General features: G+C 37.7%; 2 protein-coding genes across 7 annotated transcripts in view; both read right to left on the minus strand.

Annotated features, from left to right (window-relative positions):
- Positions 1-17,482, minus strand: part of LOC127949455 (zinc finger protein 664) — an 80,593-nt gene that overhangs the window by 25,505 nt on the left and 37,606 nt on the right. Inside the window, exon 1 of one of the 6 annotated variants that reach the window (XM_052546780.1) lies at positions 14,974-15,019. The exons of 1 other annotated variant lie outside the window; for it this stretch is intronic. The gene's annotated coding sequence lies outside the window, so the exon portion shown is untranslated. Of the gene's footprint in view, positions 1-2,806; positions 2,945-14,973; positions 15,020-17,482 lie in introns of those variants that run through there. 4 more of the 6 variants (XM_052546783.1, XM_052546773.1, XM_052546786.1 and 1 more) reach the window with 4 other exon arrangements.
- LOC127949471 (zinc finger protein 501) overlaps positions 6,169-17,482 on the minus strand; it is a 167,043-nt gene continuing 155,729 nt past the window's right edge. Inside the window, exons 3-5 of the mRNA XM_052546807.1 lie at positions 16,874-17,041; positions 13,766-14,135; positions 6,169-7,448 (exon numbers count right to left, since the gene is read on the minus strand). Of these exons, the coding sequence (XP_052402767.1) occupies positions 6,463-7,448; positions 13,766-14,135; positions 16,874-17,041 (1,524 nt within the window). The 3' untranslated portion in view covers positions 6,169-6,462. The remainder of the gene's footprint in view (positions 7,449-13,765; positions 14,136-16,873; positions 17,042-17,482) is intronic.

Here is a 17,482-nt window from a genome sequence, read left to right on the forward strand (position 1 = left end):
ATCTACTGTAAAGTTTTTGCTGTTCACCGCTTATCACACCACATATGTTTCCTCCAGCGAAAACCGAGCCCTTAACACATGTTACGCTGTCACTTTATGTTCGAAAATCTATTGCACGAAGCACGAATCAACCAACACAAGTTTCAAAAACGAAAATAGGAAATTGATTTTAACGACCTTCTCTCGTAGCGCGTCCAGGTTTTTATTTATTTATTTATTTTACAGGCGTCACACAGCAACTGCAGCTTCGGACAAATTTTGGGCTTGAATCGCCTAGGGCTGTCAAAATAGCTGAAAAACTAAATTCATTTTTTTTACTTAAATATGATCAAAATTCGAATTGTTATCGAATTTAAAATGCATAATTTCAGTAAGGGTGAAGAAAAGCTTTTTGCTTCTCTTCTGAGGCTCAAGATAGCAAATCGAGCTAAAAAATACTGCATGTTTATTCAAAGCATTAGAATACATGACTGTGAAAAAAAACATAATATGTAAAATAATGTTTATGAACCAATTATTATTAGTACTATTATTAGTACTCTATACATCTCTGACTGGGGCTCATAAGGCAGCTTCCTTAATGCACACCTAAAATTTGAATGCGCATTCGAATGTGGATTTTTATTTTAAATTTGACGAATATTCGAAAAAATATTTTTTTGACAGCCCAAGAAAATCGCCTATGTGATTTTTTTGTTGTTGTTGACATTTCTAATCGTAAACATAGCCAAGTTGAAGCCTGCAGTAAATGTTTTGCATTATGGCAGTCCACTCTGCTTATTGTTTTTCGAAAATGTTGCACTCCTGTTTGTCATTGTGCACGTAACTTCACGCCAATAAGTGATCAGAAATATTGGTGTTATTTGCCGTATAAAACTTTAGACAATGAACAATGAACTCAAATCAAATAGGATTTTTTTCACAAAAGTGCATCAAAATGAGGTTTCCAATGATGCACCCGAAGGGGCGGGTTGAAGACCCAGTCAGTGACGTCACGATATGCTAATTTGTTAAAATTCATACCGACATCATCACCATCCCAAAAATTTACATATATTTTTTTTTACACTGAAACTTGAAAAAAAATAAAAAATAGACAACCTACCGACCCTTAAAAAAAAATAATAATTCTGTTACTGCAAACCAAAATATTTTTAAGGATGGCCTCACTACTGGCTCATTTACCAAATGGGTGCTTTCTCTTCATCCTCCACAAATTAAGCTCCTGTAGGTAGTTTGGTAGCGAGACGTTTTAATAAATTATTGTTTGCGATTGCCGACGCGATTGACAATGTTGTGATAAGTAGGCCATACCAACTTTGTCGACCAGTTGCATAATGTTTTTTTTTTCACCAATAAATTAATTTTCCTTAAAAGAGGACCCGGTGGCTGCGGCGCGCCGTCTTGTTGGGCTTGTTTTTTGGGCGATTTGGGGTTTTTGTGTGTTTGTTTTAAAACGCCTAAATCAGCTGGACAAAAGTTAACCCATAGATTTGAAAGTAAAGAAGAATATACAGCCTGTATAAACAAGAGCTTTTTTTTTTGTGTATTTTTCATTATTTGTTAGTTTTAACAGTTATATTTTTTGTAGCTGTGGTGTGGTCAGTTGCACGATTGTGACTGTCAATCACTTAATTTTCAAAGGATTATATTATTATTATAGTTTTAAGTATTATTGATGTTTTTTCGTTGTTGTTTTATAAATGCTATATGAAAATTGTTTAATAAATGTTCAATCAAAATGCAAAATATCGCGTCTTTTTTTTTTTTTATCGTTGCACAGGACAGGACTTTGGTCAACTAAGTATTTCTTTGGTTGACTACAGCCCTACACCTATGGTCTTGTACACTGCCCTCACAGATTCCTGCGGCTAAGCTTGGATGTACATTTACATTCCATTAAAGGTTATTGATGACATGCCTCGGAAATTTGACTTTTTGCACCATTACAATACTCATAGGCAACTAGTCATCATATCTCTAGTTCTTTAATGTATTTGCATTGTACTAAAGTGCATTCATTTTCAATGGTCATATATGCGGCTGAAACAGGTAGCCTAGTGGATCCCAAATTTTTCAATATGAACATTAGTCAGTATGGCCTTTAGAAAAATGTGTTTTTGAGGAGGTGGGGTAGTGCACGATAGGCCCCTGTGGCACGGCCTAAGCTTTTGTTCTTAATGGATTTTTTCCCCCCTTACATTACTTTTACTTTTATACTTTAAGTCGTTTTGAAACCAGCACTTTTACACTTTTAATTGAGTAAAAAGCTTGAGCTGATACTTCAACTTCTACAAAAGTCTTTTTACACCCTCGTATCTATACTTCTACTTGAGTAATGAATGTGAATACTTTTGACACTAGTGGTTAGTAAAGAAACAGTTTCGTTTCAAAAGAGAATGAATATTATCAAATGTTATAAGGGATGTATATATAAATGTACATATACTATATATAAATGTACACACACACACACACACACACACACACACACACACACACGTGTATACATATTATCTGATTTTTACGCATTTCTCCTTAAACTGTAAAGACATTAAAAGTGCATAGTACTGAAAATTGTGTATATATAAAAGCTATTGTTTGCGGCAAATATCATGGTTAAAACGTACTTTAATAAAACAACAGGACATTTGTTATGGTTACTGTAGTAAAACCGTCGTTATTTTTCATGTTGCTAGCGGCGATGAAACTTTATTCATAAAAACACTAGCGGTAGGAAAATAACCAGATCACGCACATAAACAGCCAAAACACATAAATAACGTCAAATGGATTCAACACTTACTGTCTGAGTGCTCAGTCTCCTTTCTTTCTTCTACAGTGGTTTTTCTTCGTTTGGTTTCATGGCGGGTGTTGAACAAACTTTATTGGTCATACCGCCACCTACTGTGATGGAGTGTGTAGAAAATGGACAGTTTCTCACCTAAAGCCAATATTCTCTTCATTACTCCACAATTCAAAGAAATACCAAGATTGCACTTATACGCTTTTTTCCTGCATTCGGACATCTTTCAGAAAACTAGAAGATTGTAATTCAGAACATGTTCCACTGATTCATCTGTTAAACACACGAAGACCAGTATTATGTTTCCTTATAATGTTATCCTGTTCGTAAATGTGAATTAAAATGACTTGTTACCTTCTACTTACATGAATGATTTTACTTCTCTTTGTGTTTTGTGCGAATGCCTACCTGTTTGACATGAGTCCCATATGTCTGCAATATTTCATGCTCTTAATATTTCATGTTTCTCTTCTGCTCAGTGTAATATTTATTCTTGGATCAACTATTAAGGATTCTTTAGCCATTTCATCTAGCTCTACATTACCTTGAATTCCCACACGTGTTGGTACCCATATAAACAAGAGTAATTATCCCTATCTGTTTAATACTGTATAGTGTAATCATGATTTCTGAAAAAAAAAAGAAAAAAAAAAATCTGTTTGATTGCCATGATTTTAAACACGTAAGAACCGCCACTGAGCAAATTTTGACTTTATTTAGTCTTACTTCATATACCCACCACAATGTCATCATTGCTGTATACGGATGTACAATCTGTAATTCTTCCAGTTCCATTAATCAGATTCTTTATTTTCCATGCAATTCCTTCTGGGATTTTTCCGATTAAATAAATAAGATAACAATTTTGAGGATGTCACCCTGCACTTCAACTTTTTGTTCAATCAAATGCTCTCTAGTATCCTTCCCCCTTGCACTATAAATAAATGCTGAAGCTGCAGCTAAAATCAGTCATTTGATCACAGAATTATTATTGTTTATTATTATACTTTTGTTTGGGTAAAATTAAGTCTGGTTTGGCATTAGTGTTACAGCACGGACACACACATCGCTGGTGCTGGAGCTGGAACCGGTGATCAGCCAAGAGTGCCACTCATTCAGAACTGGCTCCTGTTTCCACTGGAACCCTCTACATCACCAACATGAGACCAGAAGAGCTTGTTAATCTCTTGCAGAAGGAAAATGTTGGTCTCTTCTGCCAACCACTGACATATTTAATGGTTGTCAATTTGCTTGAACTCTTTGAAAAAAAAAAATGGCACTTTTTAAAATGTGGTCTCTAGTTGAAGCTGCTGACATCATAGGATCCTTTGTTCGTGACCAGCAAGGTTTCGGGAACTGTTCAGAACCAGGATGTGGGTAGCAGCCCAGGATTTTTTTGATTGGAGTAGCACAGCAGTGTTTACAGTGTGCTCTGTTCCGGAAACACTAGAATACAGACTGAATCATATGTGTGAACTGGCAAAGACCACAAAACATAATCAGACCTATCTGAATTCTACACAGAATGGCATATTTTATAGCAATATTGATGAGACGGATGTTCTATATATTATAGATCAATGGTGGCATCTCTTCAACTCAGCGCTGTTTCTCATACCGAATCTGTATAGACATATATTGGTGAATGGCATCTATGTAATAGATCAGCGGATAACATCGGTGCCATTTACCCATATATCCATCCTCAGCAAGATTATGATCACTGTTTTGCCTTAGTAACAATTTCAAATTGAATCCAAAGGGATAATCTGGATGTCACAAGCAATCAAATGTGGATCTACCGGACTCAATGACTCCGGGCCAAGCCAAACAGAGATAAGAGCAGGCTGGAGCAATGGGCATGTTGTGAGGTTAAGACATCTCAAAAGGTAGGGGCATGAAGAAAGGTCTTCAAGATTGATTGACAAAGCTGTCTGTCAGGGTTAGGGGAAGTACTGATTTACCTTTTGGAGCACCTCCTTCCAGCTCACCCATTGCTCCAGGCCACAACTACTCCAAGTCTCACCCAAGCTAATACAAATAAAACACTCTTGGCCATTTAACAAAGGGCTGGAGCTCCTCGATATATCCCATGCCCTGTCTTCTTGTTTTAGTTGAAATGACATCATCACATAGGCACTTCAGTGGACCTTTTAACGGGACACTCCATGATTCACACCTTTAAGTAAATGCCATTGTCATTCTCAAAAACTGACTGTGACATATCATTACATATCTATGTCTGGATAACTTGTGACTGAGGCCAATAAGGGTCATTAGATGTCATCATGTTTTTCAGGAAACATTTAATAACTGGTAAAATAATTAGTCTTCATCATCCACTGACTAAAAACTCATCATTAAAAACACATTGTAATCCAATATGAGACGTTAATCTGCACATTACAGTGAATTTAAAGTTAAAACATCGGATACATTTTTACGCAGTATGTAATGTGCGGGGGGGGGGGGGGGGGTGTCCAATCCTGCAGAGTTTAGTTCTTTAGAGACCTTTGCTTTGATTGAAATCACCCCATATTCCTCACTATTAGTCCACTTGAAGGAGTTAATACAAAATGACCTCCAGTAGGTAACTTGTGTAAATTTCTGTGACCAAACAATCATAAACAGACTTCATGAGGGTGGCCTGAGGGCCTGACGTCCTCTAATTGGCCCAGTGCTCACTGCCCGGCATTGTGGAGCTTGATTGGTATTTGCCATTGAACACCAGAATTGGCAGATCCACCTCTGGTGCCTTGTGCTTTAAACAGCTGAACAGATGTGACAGTGAGCAAAACTTTATGCTGCCTGTAACATCTTTCCACTTGACCGGTTTGGTGGTGGGTCAGTGATGGTCTGGGGAGACATATCCATAGAGGGACACAGAGACCTCTACAGGCTAGACAATGGCATCCTGAGTGCCATTAGGTATCAGAATGTAATCCTTGAACCCACTGTCAGACCCCTACACTGGTGCATTGGGTCCTGGGTTCCTCCCGGTGCATGACGATGCCCGGCCTCATGTGGCGAGAGTATGCAGGCATTTCCGGGAAGATGAAGCAATTCATACCACTGAATGGCCCACACACTTGCTTGACCTAAATCCAATAGAACACTTCAGGGACATTATGTTTTGGGCCAATCCGAAGCTGCCAGGTTGCACCTCATCCTGTCCAGGAGCTCAGTGATGCCCTGGTCCAGATCTGGGAGGAAATACCCCGGGACACCATCCTTCGTTTCATTAGGAGCATGCCCTGATGTTGTCAGACATGCATACAAGCACATGGGGGCCATATAAAGTTGCTGCAGTGAAATTTCAGCTAAATGAATAAAATCCTTTTTTAACTTTGATTTTGAGTGTCTTTGAATTCAGCCCTCTATAGGTTAATAATTTTCATTAAACAATGTAGCATCCTTTCATTACTGACACATCACAGAGTTCATATCGGTATAGGTATCCAGCATGATATTCTTCCCCATTGAGATCTGATGTTTTCAAATGTGTCATGTGTTTCAATGTGTTCCTTTAATTTACTTAGCAGTGTATAAACCTTAATAAAACAATGTAATAATCAAATAAAAAGGAATATATGACCATATAACAACATTACTGTAACACAATGTTTTGACAACCTAAAAATAATTACATGGAGAAGCTATAATGATTCTGGAGCAGTGTGTTTCTTCTTGTGGCTCTGAAAACCCCATTTAAAAGAAAATCTCTCTCCGCAGATGGAGCAGCAGTAAGGTTTCTCTCCTGTATGTATTCGTTCATGGATCTTCAGGGAAGTTGATATACCAAAAGTCTTGTCACAAAGTGAGCATTTAAAAGGTTTTTCTTTTGTATGAGTCCTCCGGTGTAGCTTTAAGTCACTTAGTTTATAGAAACTCTTCGAACAATCACTACAAGGATAAGGTCTTTCTCCTGTGTGAATTCTCTGATGAACTTTGAAAGCAAATGGACTAGCGAAGCTCTTCCCACAGTCGGAGCACAGGAAAGGTTTCTCTCCGGTGTGAATCCTCTCATGGGTTTTTCTGTGACCTGTATGATAGAAACGTTTCTCACAGTGTGAACACTGATAACGTTTGTCATCAGAGTGCATTTTTTGGTGTAACTTTAGAGAAGCTGTGCTTATAAAATGTTTTCCACATTCATTGCATTGATGCGGTCTCTCATTGCTGTGCTTGAGTAGATGTGTCCTCAGATTAGATCCCTGGTTGAAGCTTTTCTCACATTGAGGACACTTGTACGGTTTTTCACCCGTGTGAATTCTCATATGAACTGAAAGATCTCGTTTGTTGCGGAAATACTTGTTGCATTCATTGCACTGAAGAGACTTTTCTTCATGTGTCTTCATATGAGCTCTCATACTATAAAGAGTGTTAAAAAAATCCTTCCCGCACTGTTCACAGTGAAACTCCTTCTTCACGCTGTGCTCTTTTGAATGAACGGTTCTCTCTTTGAAGGTCGGAAAACTGATGTTGCAGATCTTGCAGCTGTAGTTTGTCTGTTTTGTGCGTTTTCTCTGATGTTGCGTTAAATGACCCGCTTTGCTTAATTTTTTTTCACAGTTGGTCACTGTCCTTTGCTCTTTAGATACAGATCCAATGTGTCCATCAGAAGATGAACTAGCGCTGTCATCTGAAAATTGGTATAAAAAAAAACATTTTCTATAAGTTCTATAGCGGAACAATCTGTCAAAAAAAAAAATGTCTAAGTGTGGTTATCAAACTACAAAGGTGTTTATCTTATATACGCATGCAGCTGTTCTCAAATTGGCAGAATTTACAACAAATGATGGTCCACTTGAAATTAGGAATGTATTAGGGTGGTGTTATATGTATTCGAGATCGACCGATATGGGATTTTCTATAGCCGATGGCGATGTTTATAGGTCAGGGTAAATTTTTAGGGCCAATATCTTGAGGTTTTCCCCTTCATTTGCATGCTAAAATGTCACACTATTAATAAATGGATGCATAACATTTCTAAACTAATCATCACTTATCGAGCACTTACCTGAACCATCTCTCGAATCGTAATTTTGTGCACTGCACGGTATTAAAATAAAAAATGTACCCAAAGTTAATTAATTAATCTTAGTTAACGCGTTATTTTTTTGTGTAATTAATTAATCTCAATTAACGCGTTAAAGTCCCGGCCCTAATATATATATATATATATATATATATATATATATATATATATATATATATATATATATATATATATATATATATATATATATATATATATATATATATATTAGGGCTGTCAAAAATAGCGCGTTAACGGCGTTAATTAGTTGTTTGTCATTAATTACGTCAAATTTTTTAACGCATCTCACGCATGCGCAGTGTGACAAATTATTTAGGTCAGGAAAGTCTCGTCGACCTCTGAATTCTCAAGATAGTAACAAACAGCGGCGAGCGCCGCGACGAAAACACCGAAGAAGCTTAAGGTTTTACCCCAGTTACTCTCAAATACATTCATGCCAAGCTCGATAAACAGAGACGACTTTGGTAGTTGATACGCTGGAGCTTCTTCCTGTTATAGCGTCCTGTGTTTCACACTGCGCATGCGCAGAACGCATACATGCAATGCAGCGAAAATTACAGCTGTTTGAAAAAGCATTTGCATTTTTACTTGGTTTTACTGGCACTTGAAGCCTTCAGAACGTGAAAATATTGATCCTAAAGAATTCTGGCAGAGCAAATGAACACCTCCTAAAAACAAGAGTGCCCAGAGTGCAGAGGGCGCATGTTTGTGTTTCTGAGTTCATTCTTTCGAGTTTCTCTATGCATAATTTCATAGATATGTGGCTATATTTAACCACTGGTTCACCTAAAACTCTTACACTATCTGTAGTTAAATGGCATGGTTTGATATAGTGGTCAGGTAAATTTGATTAAGTAAATGTTAAACTTTTGAAATTCAGAAAAAAAAGAACCACATATTGATGAATCAATACATGAAAATTATGTATCTGTGTCCTGTTATTTATCCTTTGGTACGCATTTCAGAAAAAAAAAATGGTTAGGATTCAGGTGTATTTGCAAATAGTGATTAATCATGATTAATCCACTGAAAATTCTGATTAATTTGATAAAAAAAATTTAATCATTTGACAGCCCTAATATATATATATATATATATATATATATATATATATATATATATATAAAGTACTGGTTATAATACTTGCATAAAATGTTTGATGTGAAAAAAGCGGTTCATTGACCTCAGAGCACAGCCACAAGCGCCACAGTTACATTTGGGATAATTTTATTTTTAATACTAATAGTCCTTTGAAAACATTGCAATTTTGTTTTAAAATACAACAACGAGCACCACGAAACCATTTAAAGAGGCGCATTCAGCGGTCTCCTTGACGGGAAACAGTCAACAAAGTAAAATGTTCTCAAACTTTTAGCCCGCTCTCTTTATTTTTCAAATGATCATAATCACATCTATTCATTTTACAGTCCTGCTACTAGCATTTTATTCAGACTAAAACCCCTTTAATTCGGGTGAGAAAGCTTTTTTTCCAAGTGGCTTTTGCACATAATAATAATACCGCTGCAGACGCATTTGGCAGCATTAAGGTTATTAATTGATCATTAATTTAAACGACGATCGATCATGGAAATGATCGCATATTGACATCCCTAAATGCAAATGAGTTGGATGGAAACCTGGCTATTGTCTGCATCAAACCATGCTTCCAAACAAATGTCATTCACTGTTCTGGGCAGCTCCAGGACAGCTGTCTCTCCAAGCACAGTGCTGTCTGTGAGCGGCAGAGTAACAGAGCCCTCAATCACGCTGCAGTGTTTGCGAGAGCTGCCAACTTCTCCACCCCATTTACAGAGTGAAATTATCTGACTACCTTTAACTCCCAGGACTGTCGTTGAATCTTCCAAAAGTTTGGCTTGGGGTGCTTCACATGCGGCAGCAGCACTTTCCACCACACCAATAACACGGGGCTGCCCACGGACATGCCTGACTTTAAATGGGCACTACTAAACATGGATATCAGCCGATGCCAATATATATTTTAAAAAAAGACAAATATCGGCTCGATTTATTGGCCGACCGATGTATCGGTCGAACTCAATTATATATATATATAGTAAAATGTTCTTGTTCTTTTTGGCAAATTGACGACACTGAATGCCATAATAAGTATAAGTTCATTTATCCTTGCCCTCAAATTATTATTATTATTTATGTTTTGCGGCTAAGTCGATAACTGTAAAACACAGCGCTCATCACTCATACTACCTACCCGGCCGTAAATAGAGGAGGGGCAGGGCAAATAGCGACCATCAATCCTTTTTGTGAAATGACAATTCAACAATGGAGAAGTCAATATTACTGGTTACTGCTTTTGTATATTTAGTACGATTCTTAAAAAAATATATATAATAGTAATATGTTGAATATTTCATAACAACTAAAACATCTCCGCTGGAAAAAATGCTTTTGAAATATGCTATTATGGTTGATGTGCATATATTGATGGTGAAATTGAGATTAAATTATGGGTTTGATGGAACCTCAAGCAGTTCTGTCTTGGTTGAAGGTGAATGTCTGTTAGACAAGCTGAGATGCGAGAAGCTACTGTCAGATCATCAGAATGGAATGAGAGGTAGAGCTGATTGTCATTAGCATAGCAGTGATATGAAAAGCCATGTATCTGAATGACAGAACCTAGTAATGCCATGTAGACAGAGAAGATAAGTGGTCCAAGAACTGAGCCCTGAGGCACCCTAGTAATTAGATGTTGTGACACCTCACCTCTCCAAGATATCTTGAAGGACCTATGTGAGAGGTAAGACTCAAACCACTGGAGTGCAGTTCCTGAGATGCCGTTTGCCAATAGGGTTGACAGGAGGAGCTGGTGGGTAGCCGTGTCAAAAGCAGGGGACAGATCCAGCAAGATAAGTATTGAAGATTTGGAATTTGCTCTTGGACTTGGTTGAACACAGCTCGTTCAAGTGTTTTTGCAATGTAAGGAAGAAGAGAAACCAGTCCATAGTTCTCTAAAAGAGATAGGTTATGCTGGGTACACACCAAAATATTTTTTACATCTTATAAGGTTTTCAAAATGTTATAGACCACAAACATGAGGATAAAAAATCCTAGATTTAACTATTTAGCCCCCATAATGTGTGGTGTTACATGATGTGACTAAGACAGAACACCACACACAAACAGATTTTCAACCAGAGTCTCGACTGTGAACACAGGAAATGTAGCAAAATCTCGCGAGACTTCAGAATAAGCACGGCAGACAATATACATGAAGAGATTGCAATTATAGTGTTCGGAACTGTTTTCACAGAAAGTTCACGAAAAAAGAAAAGTCATGGAGATGGCAAGAACATGGTCTATACAAGTTACAGAGCCAGCTAGAGTTGAGCAATGATCATGACTGCTTCCGTCTTCCATCATCTCGCTTTCTGATTGGAAATTGTTTCATTTCACGTGATAATCTCCAGAGCGTGCGTGCGTTTGTTCTCAGGGTTCCCCCCACAGATTAAGATTTCTTATCATAAATATTAATCATGTTGATCAGGGCGGCTCCAATGTTCTTCCAATCAAGTTCGGACACTCTTAACACACCCCATACCAATGGAAAATCTGATAAGATTATCAGTAGAACCATCAAGTTAATTGGGACATAGGTAGGATTGTCGGAAGGGGGGAAATTGGGCCAAAATCAGCACGATTTTGGTGTGTACCCAGCATTAAGTGTGTGTTTTATAAGATGTGGGGTTATACGAGCTTGTCTAAATGCTGAGGGAAAAACATCAGTGTGAAGGGATGTGTTAATGATGTAAGTGAGTGCAGGTACAACTATTGCTGTTGACAGGGTTTTGGGTAATAACAGTGCTGCCAAGTAGTTATTCTGTTACTTAACAAACTGATATTTTCTGATGGGATCTGGAATCCGGGGCTGGATCCTTAATATTATCTGGTGTGGAGACCTGATCTAACAAGTGTTCAAATACATCTAAATGCCACTTCAGATGCAGCTTATGTGTTTCCTCTGCATAGCAAAAGTGAATTTTGTGATACAATTGTGATTTAATTTGTTTGGTAGCAGCCCAAATGTCTTATAATTGACTGATTTAATTTAAAAATTTCAGTCAAAAGAAACATTTTGGCGATATTCAAACAGTTTTCGTACGAATTAATAACGTTGTATTTAATTCCAAAGAAAAGGATTCACCAGTATAAGCATATTTTATTTGAATTTTTTTGTGGTTGAGGGAACATGCGGGGAAAAGTCCCATTCAACACTGCATCACTGAAAGAAATCTCGGCTCGCAAACATTTATGGCAGCGACAAATGAACGCACAGCGATTTTAATACATAGTTTTTACGCGTCTCGTCACGCCAGACCTGTCAAACATGTGTAGCGATACAGTGTTGTTTCTACAAACACAAATGAACAGCGTAACAACTTACTAGCCACCACTGTTGGGAACATTACTTTAAAAAAGTAATTAGTTATAGTTACTCACTACTTGTTCCAAAAAGTAACCGAGTTAGTAACTGAATTACTCTATAATAAAAGTTACTCGTTACCAGGGAAAGTAAAAAAAAAAAGTTATTATGTCAAATATTTTTTTTTTGAGCAGTTTTCACAAGTCAGTTAAAATGAGTAGAACAGACAGGTGTTCGTACATAACTTTCAATATTTATTGCACGTCAACAGACAGCAAGAGTTTTATCCTGCACTTCCAAGTATTAGCCTATCTTTGTAAGAAAAATGTTTTTGGCCACTAGCTTTGTAGATGCGTGTGTCACATATTACATGTACACATTACATGCACGTTCTTGCCTTTGACCACAATTAATTTGAATACGTGCTTATATCTCCACCTTGAAAATGCCAACTTTTCACCGGATTGCTCCTGACTCGCCATCTCTGCTGCTGCTGCGAATCTCGCATACGTGCGTGTGTGTGTTTGACGCCGCTGTCGTAAAAACACTGGCTCTGATTGGCTACCATGATACACATGACTCTGCCTTAGCCAATCATAACTCTTATCTCGTTATTAACCCACCTCCTCACTCGCTGTGTGAGCCAGGGGTGCGTTTGGATTACATAGTTTATTAAATCAATGCGAAGTAACGCACCGCATTTAACTTCCAGTAATGTTAACGGCATTATAACGACGGGAAAAGTAATTAGTTAGATTACCCCGTTACCAAATAAATTACGTCGTTACCTAACGTCGTTATTCCAAACACTGCTATCCACAGAGCTAACTTATGAAAAAGTACTTGAAGATTGGAAATAAAATGCATCTCCCGGACAGCAGTTATTAGACATGCCACCGATAATACTGTTTGTTAGTTTGCTTATTATGCTGTTAAAAACAATAAGATAAACACAAACTGTTCATATAATCTAAAATGTTGCAGAATGCTGGAGGAGAATGAACTTATCGGGGTTTGACAGAGACGTGACAGTATGTGGAAATTTGTGCGCGATAAATTCAACTCTTCACGCGATCTTGTATATCATGAGCGCGTGCTATAAAACGTACTGTAAATAACCAACAAATATATCACTCCGCCAGCAGTAGCCTACTTACTTCAGCTGGAAACAATGTACTGGGAACACCGCCTTTTTCTACGGAGCTACTTCGGATGATATTACACTTTATTGCATGTTGTACATACACCAGGGATGGAAATTTACTTTTTGTCCATCGGCCAGGTTAAATAGTATGCTATTTTCGTTTATCCGCCACAGTGGCCAGTAGCAAGTGCTAATTTCTGTCCACGGTGTCAGCTGTCCACGGAAAATATCGAGAAATTTTTTTTTTTTTAAATCACACACCCTTTTAATCTGCACATGCAAAATATTTTAAAATTTAACAATTTTAAAAGAACTATGTCAATTCAGTATATCTGGTCAGAAAAGGAAGAAACATACCTAAAAGAACAAAGTCACCATCATCATCATCATCTTCATTATCCTCCCCATTATTCTCCTCCTCTTCCTCATCAGTGTGTTGTTGTTGTTTCTCTGCGGTGGTTTCTTCTCCTCTGCTCTCGATCAGGTTCCTGCAGTCCACCAGTTTGACGGAGCACATCTTCAGCGGCGTCTGCAGCATCTGCTGTTCTCCAGCGTTACAGTCAGAGGTTTGATCAGTGGATTCATGATCCTGAGCGTCAGTATAACAGAGTAAAGTGAGGCTGAGCTCTGAGTCCTGTGTGTCTCTGGATCTCTGATCTCTGACACTCCAGACTGAATCCTGAGCTTCTGTCCCATCAGTCTCACGCACCCAAACCTGCTCCACATCCTGACAAACACAATCAGTAATATATCTAGTGAGAGTATGATTAACAATAAGACATTGATTCACACAACAATCAGTCCATATTAGCAGCTAAAGATGAAATGAAGATCTGTTCAAACCTCTCTGTTCAGTTTGTCTCCTCTTTCTCTCAGCTTTGCCTCCAGTGAAGCCACCTCTTTCTTCAGCTGACAGATTTCTGTGATGAAATCCTCAATATCCAGCATGGACAGATCAGTTCCTACTGATTTACAGCAGACCACATCCACCTGCGCTTTCATGCTCAACATTCTGAACACAAACACTTCATGATTAATATAATATCCATTTATAATGGACTGACTCTTAATTAATAAAACTCAGAATGACTGAACAAGAGCTGAACTGACTTTCAGAGAACATTCACAAATTTTTATTCCAGATGTAAGAGAGTTTGTTTAGTTTAAATATTGAGCCAGCACAAAGCAAAACTTTAAAACTGTCTAGTATTGGAAATTATCCACTTTATTAATACAGAAACCGTTACGTAGCACAGAGAAGGAATATTATCAAATAGCCTGGATTCTATTATATCTATGATGCGTATACATATTGTCTGACTTCTATGCACTTCTCCACAAACTGTGACAACTTTAAAAGCATCTAGAACTGAAATTGTAAACATAAAAGCTATTGTTTACGACCAATATCATGGTAGTAGCACAATAGGACATTTGTTATGGTTACTGTAGTAAAACAGTCGTTATTTTTCATAAAGCGAGCGGGCTTCATTCATAAAAACAAATAACCACATGCACATAAACAGCTAAAAGGCATGAAAAATTAAAACAAATTAAACACGTACCGTCTGAGTGCTCCGTCTCCTTTCTTCAGTGATTTTACCGGTGAATAAAGATGAAAGTCACAGCGCCTCCTACAGTACGAGCGGAGAAGAAAAGACGCTACTGGAGGGCACCAAACCTAATTATTTTATTTTAAAAAACACTGTTTATCAGTGGCGTTGCCAAGTGTTGGATATAATATATCCATTTCATATTATTAAATAAAGTCGTCGATCATGTTAGTCAGCAGTTCAGTCAAAATGACAGTTAAATTTTGAATAACTCCAGTTGGCGGCTCTCCGGTGGACGGGACAAGAGAAGCGCGCGCAGAATCAGAGAAGAGAACACTGTAAACCTGCAAACTTGTTTTGGTATTAAAGGGTTAATTTATTCAAATAAATTAATTTTAGACTGCGTTTTACTGACCCCTGAGGCATCCTAGGTGTATACAACTTTATTCTTTCAGACGAATCCAGTCGGGGTTATATTAAATGCACTTTAATTCACTATCATTGCAGTCAGCAGGTGTTGCATTGCTTCAGTCCAAAAGATGTGAAATAAAAAGTGCCCTCCCTTACGAAAAATAACCATGGTTTTATTATAGTAAAACTGTAGTAACCCATGGTTTTTTGGCGTATTGACTGCCATTTGTAAAACCACAGATTTACTACAAATACCATGGTTAAACTATGGTTAATATAGCAAAACCATGGTTAATTTGTGGTTACCATGGTTTAACTACAGTAACTATGGTTTTTTGGTTTTATTTGTAGTAAAACCATGGTTCATTTTCGTAAGGGCTTCCATAAAAAAAGGTGTCTCACACAACACCAGGGAAGGGGAGGTGGGGATGATCAAAGTCCTCCTGTAGCGAATCGATGCATTTTTGTAAGATATCCATATTAACGTAAGTTCCGAGAGCATGACGTAGGAGGTTAGGCTTTGCGCCGCTAAGAAGTGACGAACACTGAAATGCAGCAGAGAAATCAATACAAAACAATGGTCACTAAGCACAAAACAAGAAATTGTAAAGAAAAATGTAGCAGTATTTCGATATAAGCCAAGAGGAGAGTGGTTTTCCTTTGCTAAAGTAAGGAAACTTATATTCCAGTGGTCCTGTAAACAAACGTTGGTTTTCATTAGACTCGCCGGCAATGCTGACCTCATACGTCATCCACCCAAAACTGCTTCTGTGTTATGCTTCTAATTTTTTGAATATGGATATTCATCGAACATTGGGTCACTACAGGAGGCCTTTGTTCACTCCCCAGATCCGTGTGAGACACTTTTTTTAATAAGGAAGGGTGCAAAATACTGCTCCACATGAATTTAAGTCTGTATAACACTTTTTATAAATGAACACCAATTTGGTTTATTCAGCATTTCTGGTCATAAAAGGAAGAAACACACCTGAAGGAACAAACTCACCATCGTCAGCATCATCATTATTCTCAGCACAATCATCACCATCATCATCATCATCCTCCCCATTATTCTCCTCCTCTTCCTCATCAGTGTGTTGTTGTTTCTCTGCGGTGGTTTCTTCTCCTCTGCTCTCGATCAGGTTCCTGCAGTCCACCAGTTTGACGGAGCACATCTTCAGCGGCGTCTGCAGCATCTGCTGTTCTCCAGCGTTACAGTCAGAGGTTTGATCAGTGGATTCATGATCCTGAGCGTCAGTATAACAGAGTAAAGTGAGGCTGAGCTCTGAGTCCTGTGTGTCTCTGGATCTCTGATCTCTGACGCTCCAGACTGAATCCTGAGCTTCTGTCCCATCAGTCTCACGCACCCAAACCTGCTCCACATCCTGACAAACACAATCAGTAATATATCTAGTGAGAGTATGATTAACAATAAGACATTGATTCACACAACAATCAGTCCATATTAGCAGCTAAAGATGAAATGAAGATCTGTTCAAACCTCTCTGTTCAGTTTGTCTCCTCTTTCTCTCAGCTTTGCCTCCAGTGAAGCCACCTCTTTCTTCAGCTGACAGATTTCTGTGATGAAATCCTCAATATCCAGCATGGACAGATCAGTTCCTACTGATTTACAGCAGAGCACATCCACCTGCGCTTTCATGCTCAACATCTGAACACAAACATTTCAAGGTAAAACACCATTTTTATAATTAGTAAACACTGATTTAAACTCAAAACTGAACTGCATAGAGCTGACCTGTTATTAAAGAAAATATCATTTTATTTCAGAGAAAATAAATATTTATTTAAATTGTAGATGTGTTTGTTTGAGCAGGAATATCATCAAATATTACAAGAATAGTCAGATTTCTACTAATTACCTCCTAAACTATAAAACCTTGAAAGCATAATGAAAAGGAACCATTCCGTCAATATATAAAAAATATTGGTTACTAAAAATATAATTGTTAAAACTTGGTTATTGTAGTAAAACAATATGACATTTGTTATGGTTAGTGAAAAACCATGATTTTTCATAAGAGTGGACGACGAAAAGCTTCATTCATTAAAACACAGAGACAGAACAATAATATGCATAAACAGATAAACA

The sequence above is a fragment of the Carassius gibelio genome, chromosome B1 (genome assembly GCF_023724105.1).
Source record: "Carassius gibelio isolate Cgi1373 ecotype wild population from Czech Republic chromosome B1, carGib1.2-hapl.c, whole genome shotgun sequence".
In the NCBI taxonomy this organism is placed as follows: Eukaryota; Metazoa; Chordata; class Actinopteri; order Cypriniformes; family Cyprinidae; genus Carassius; species Carassius gibelio.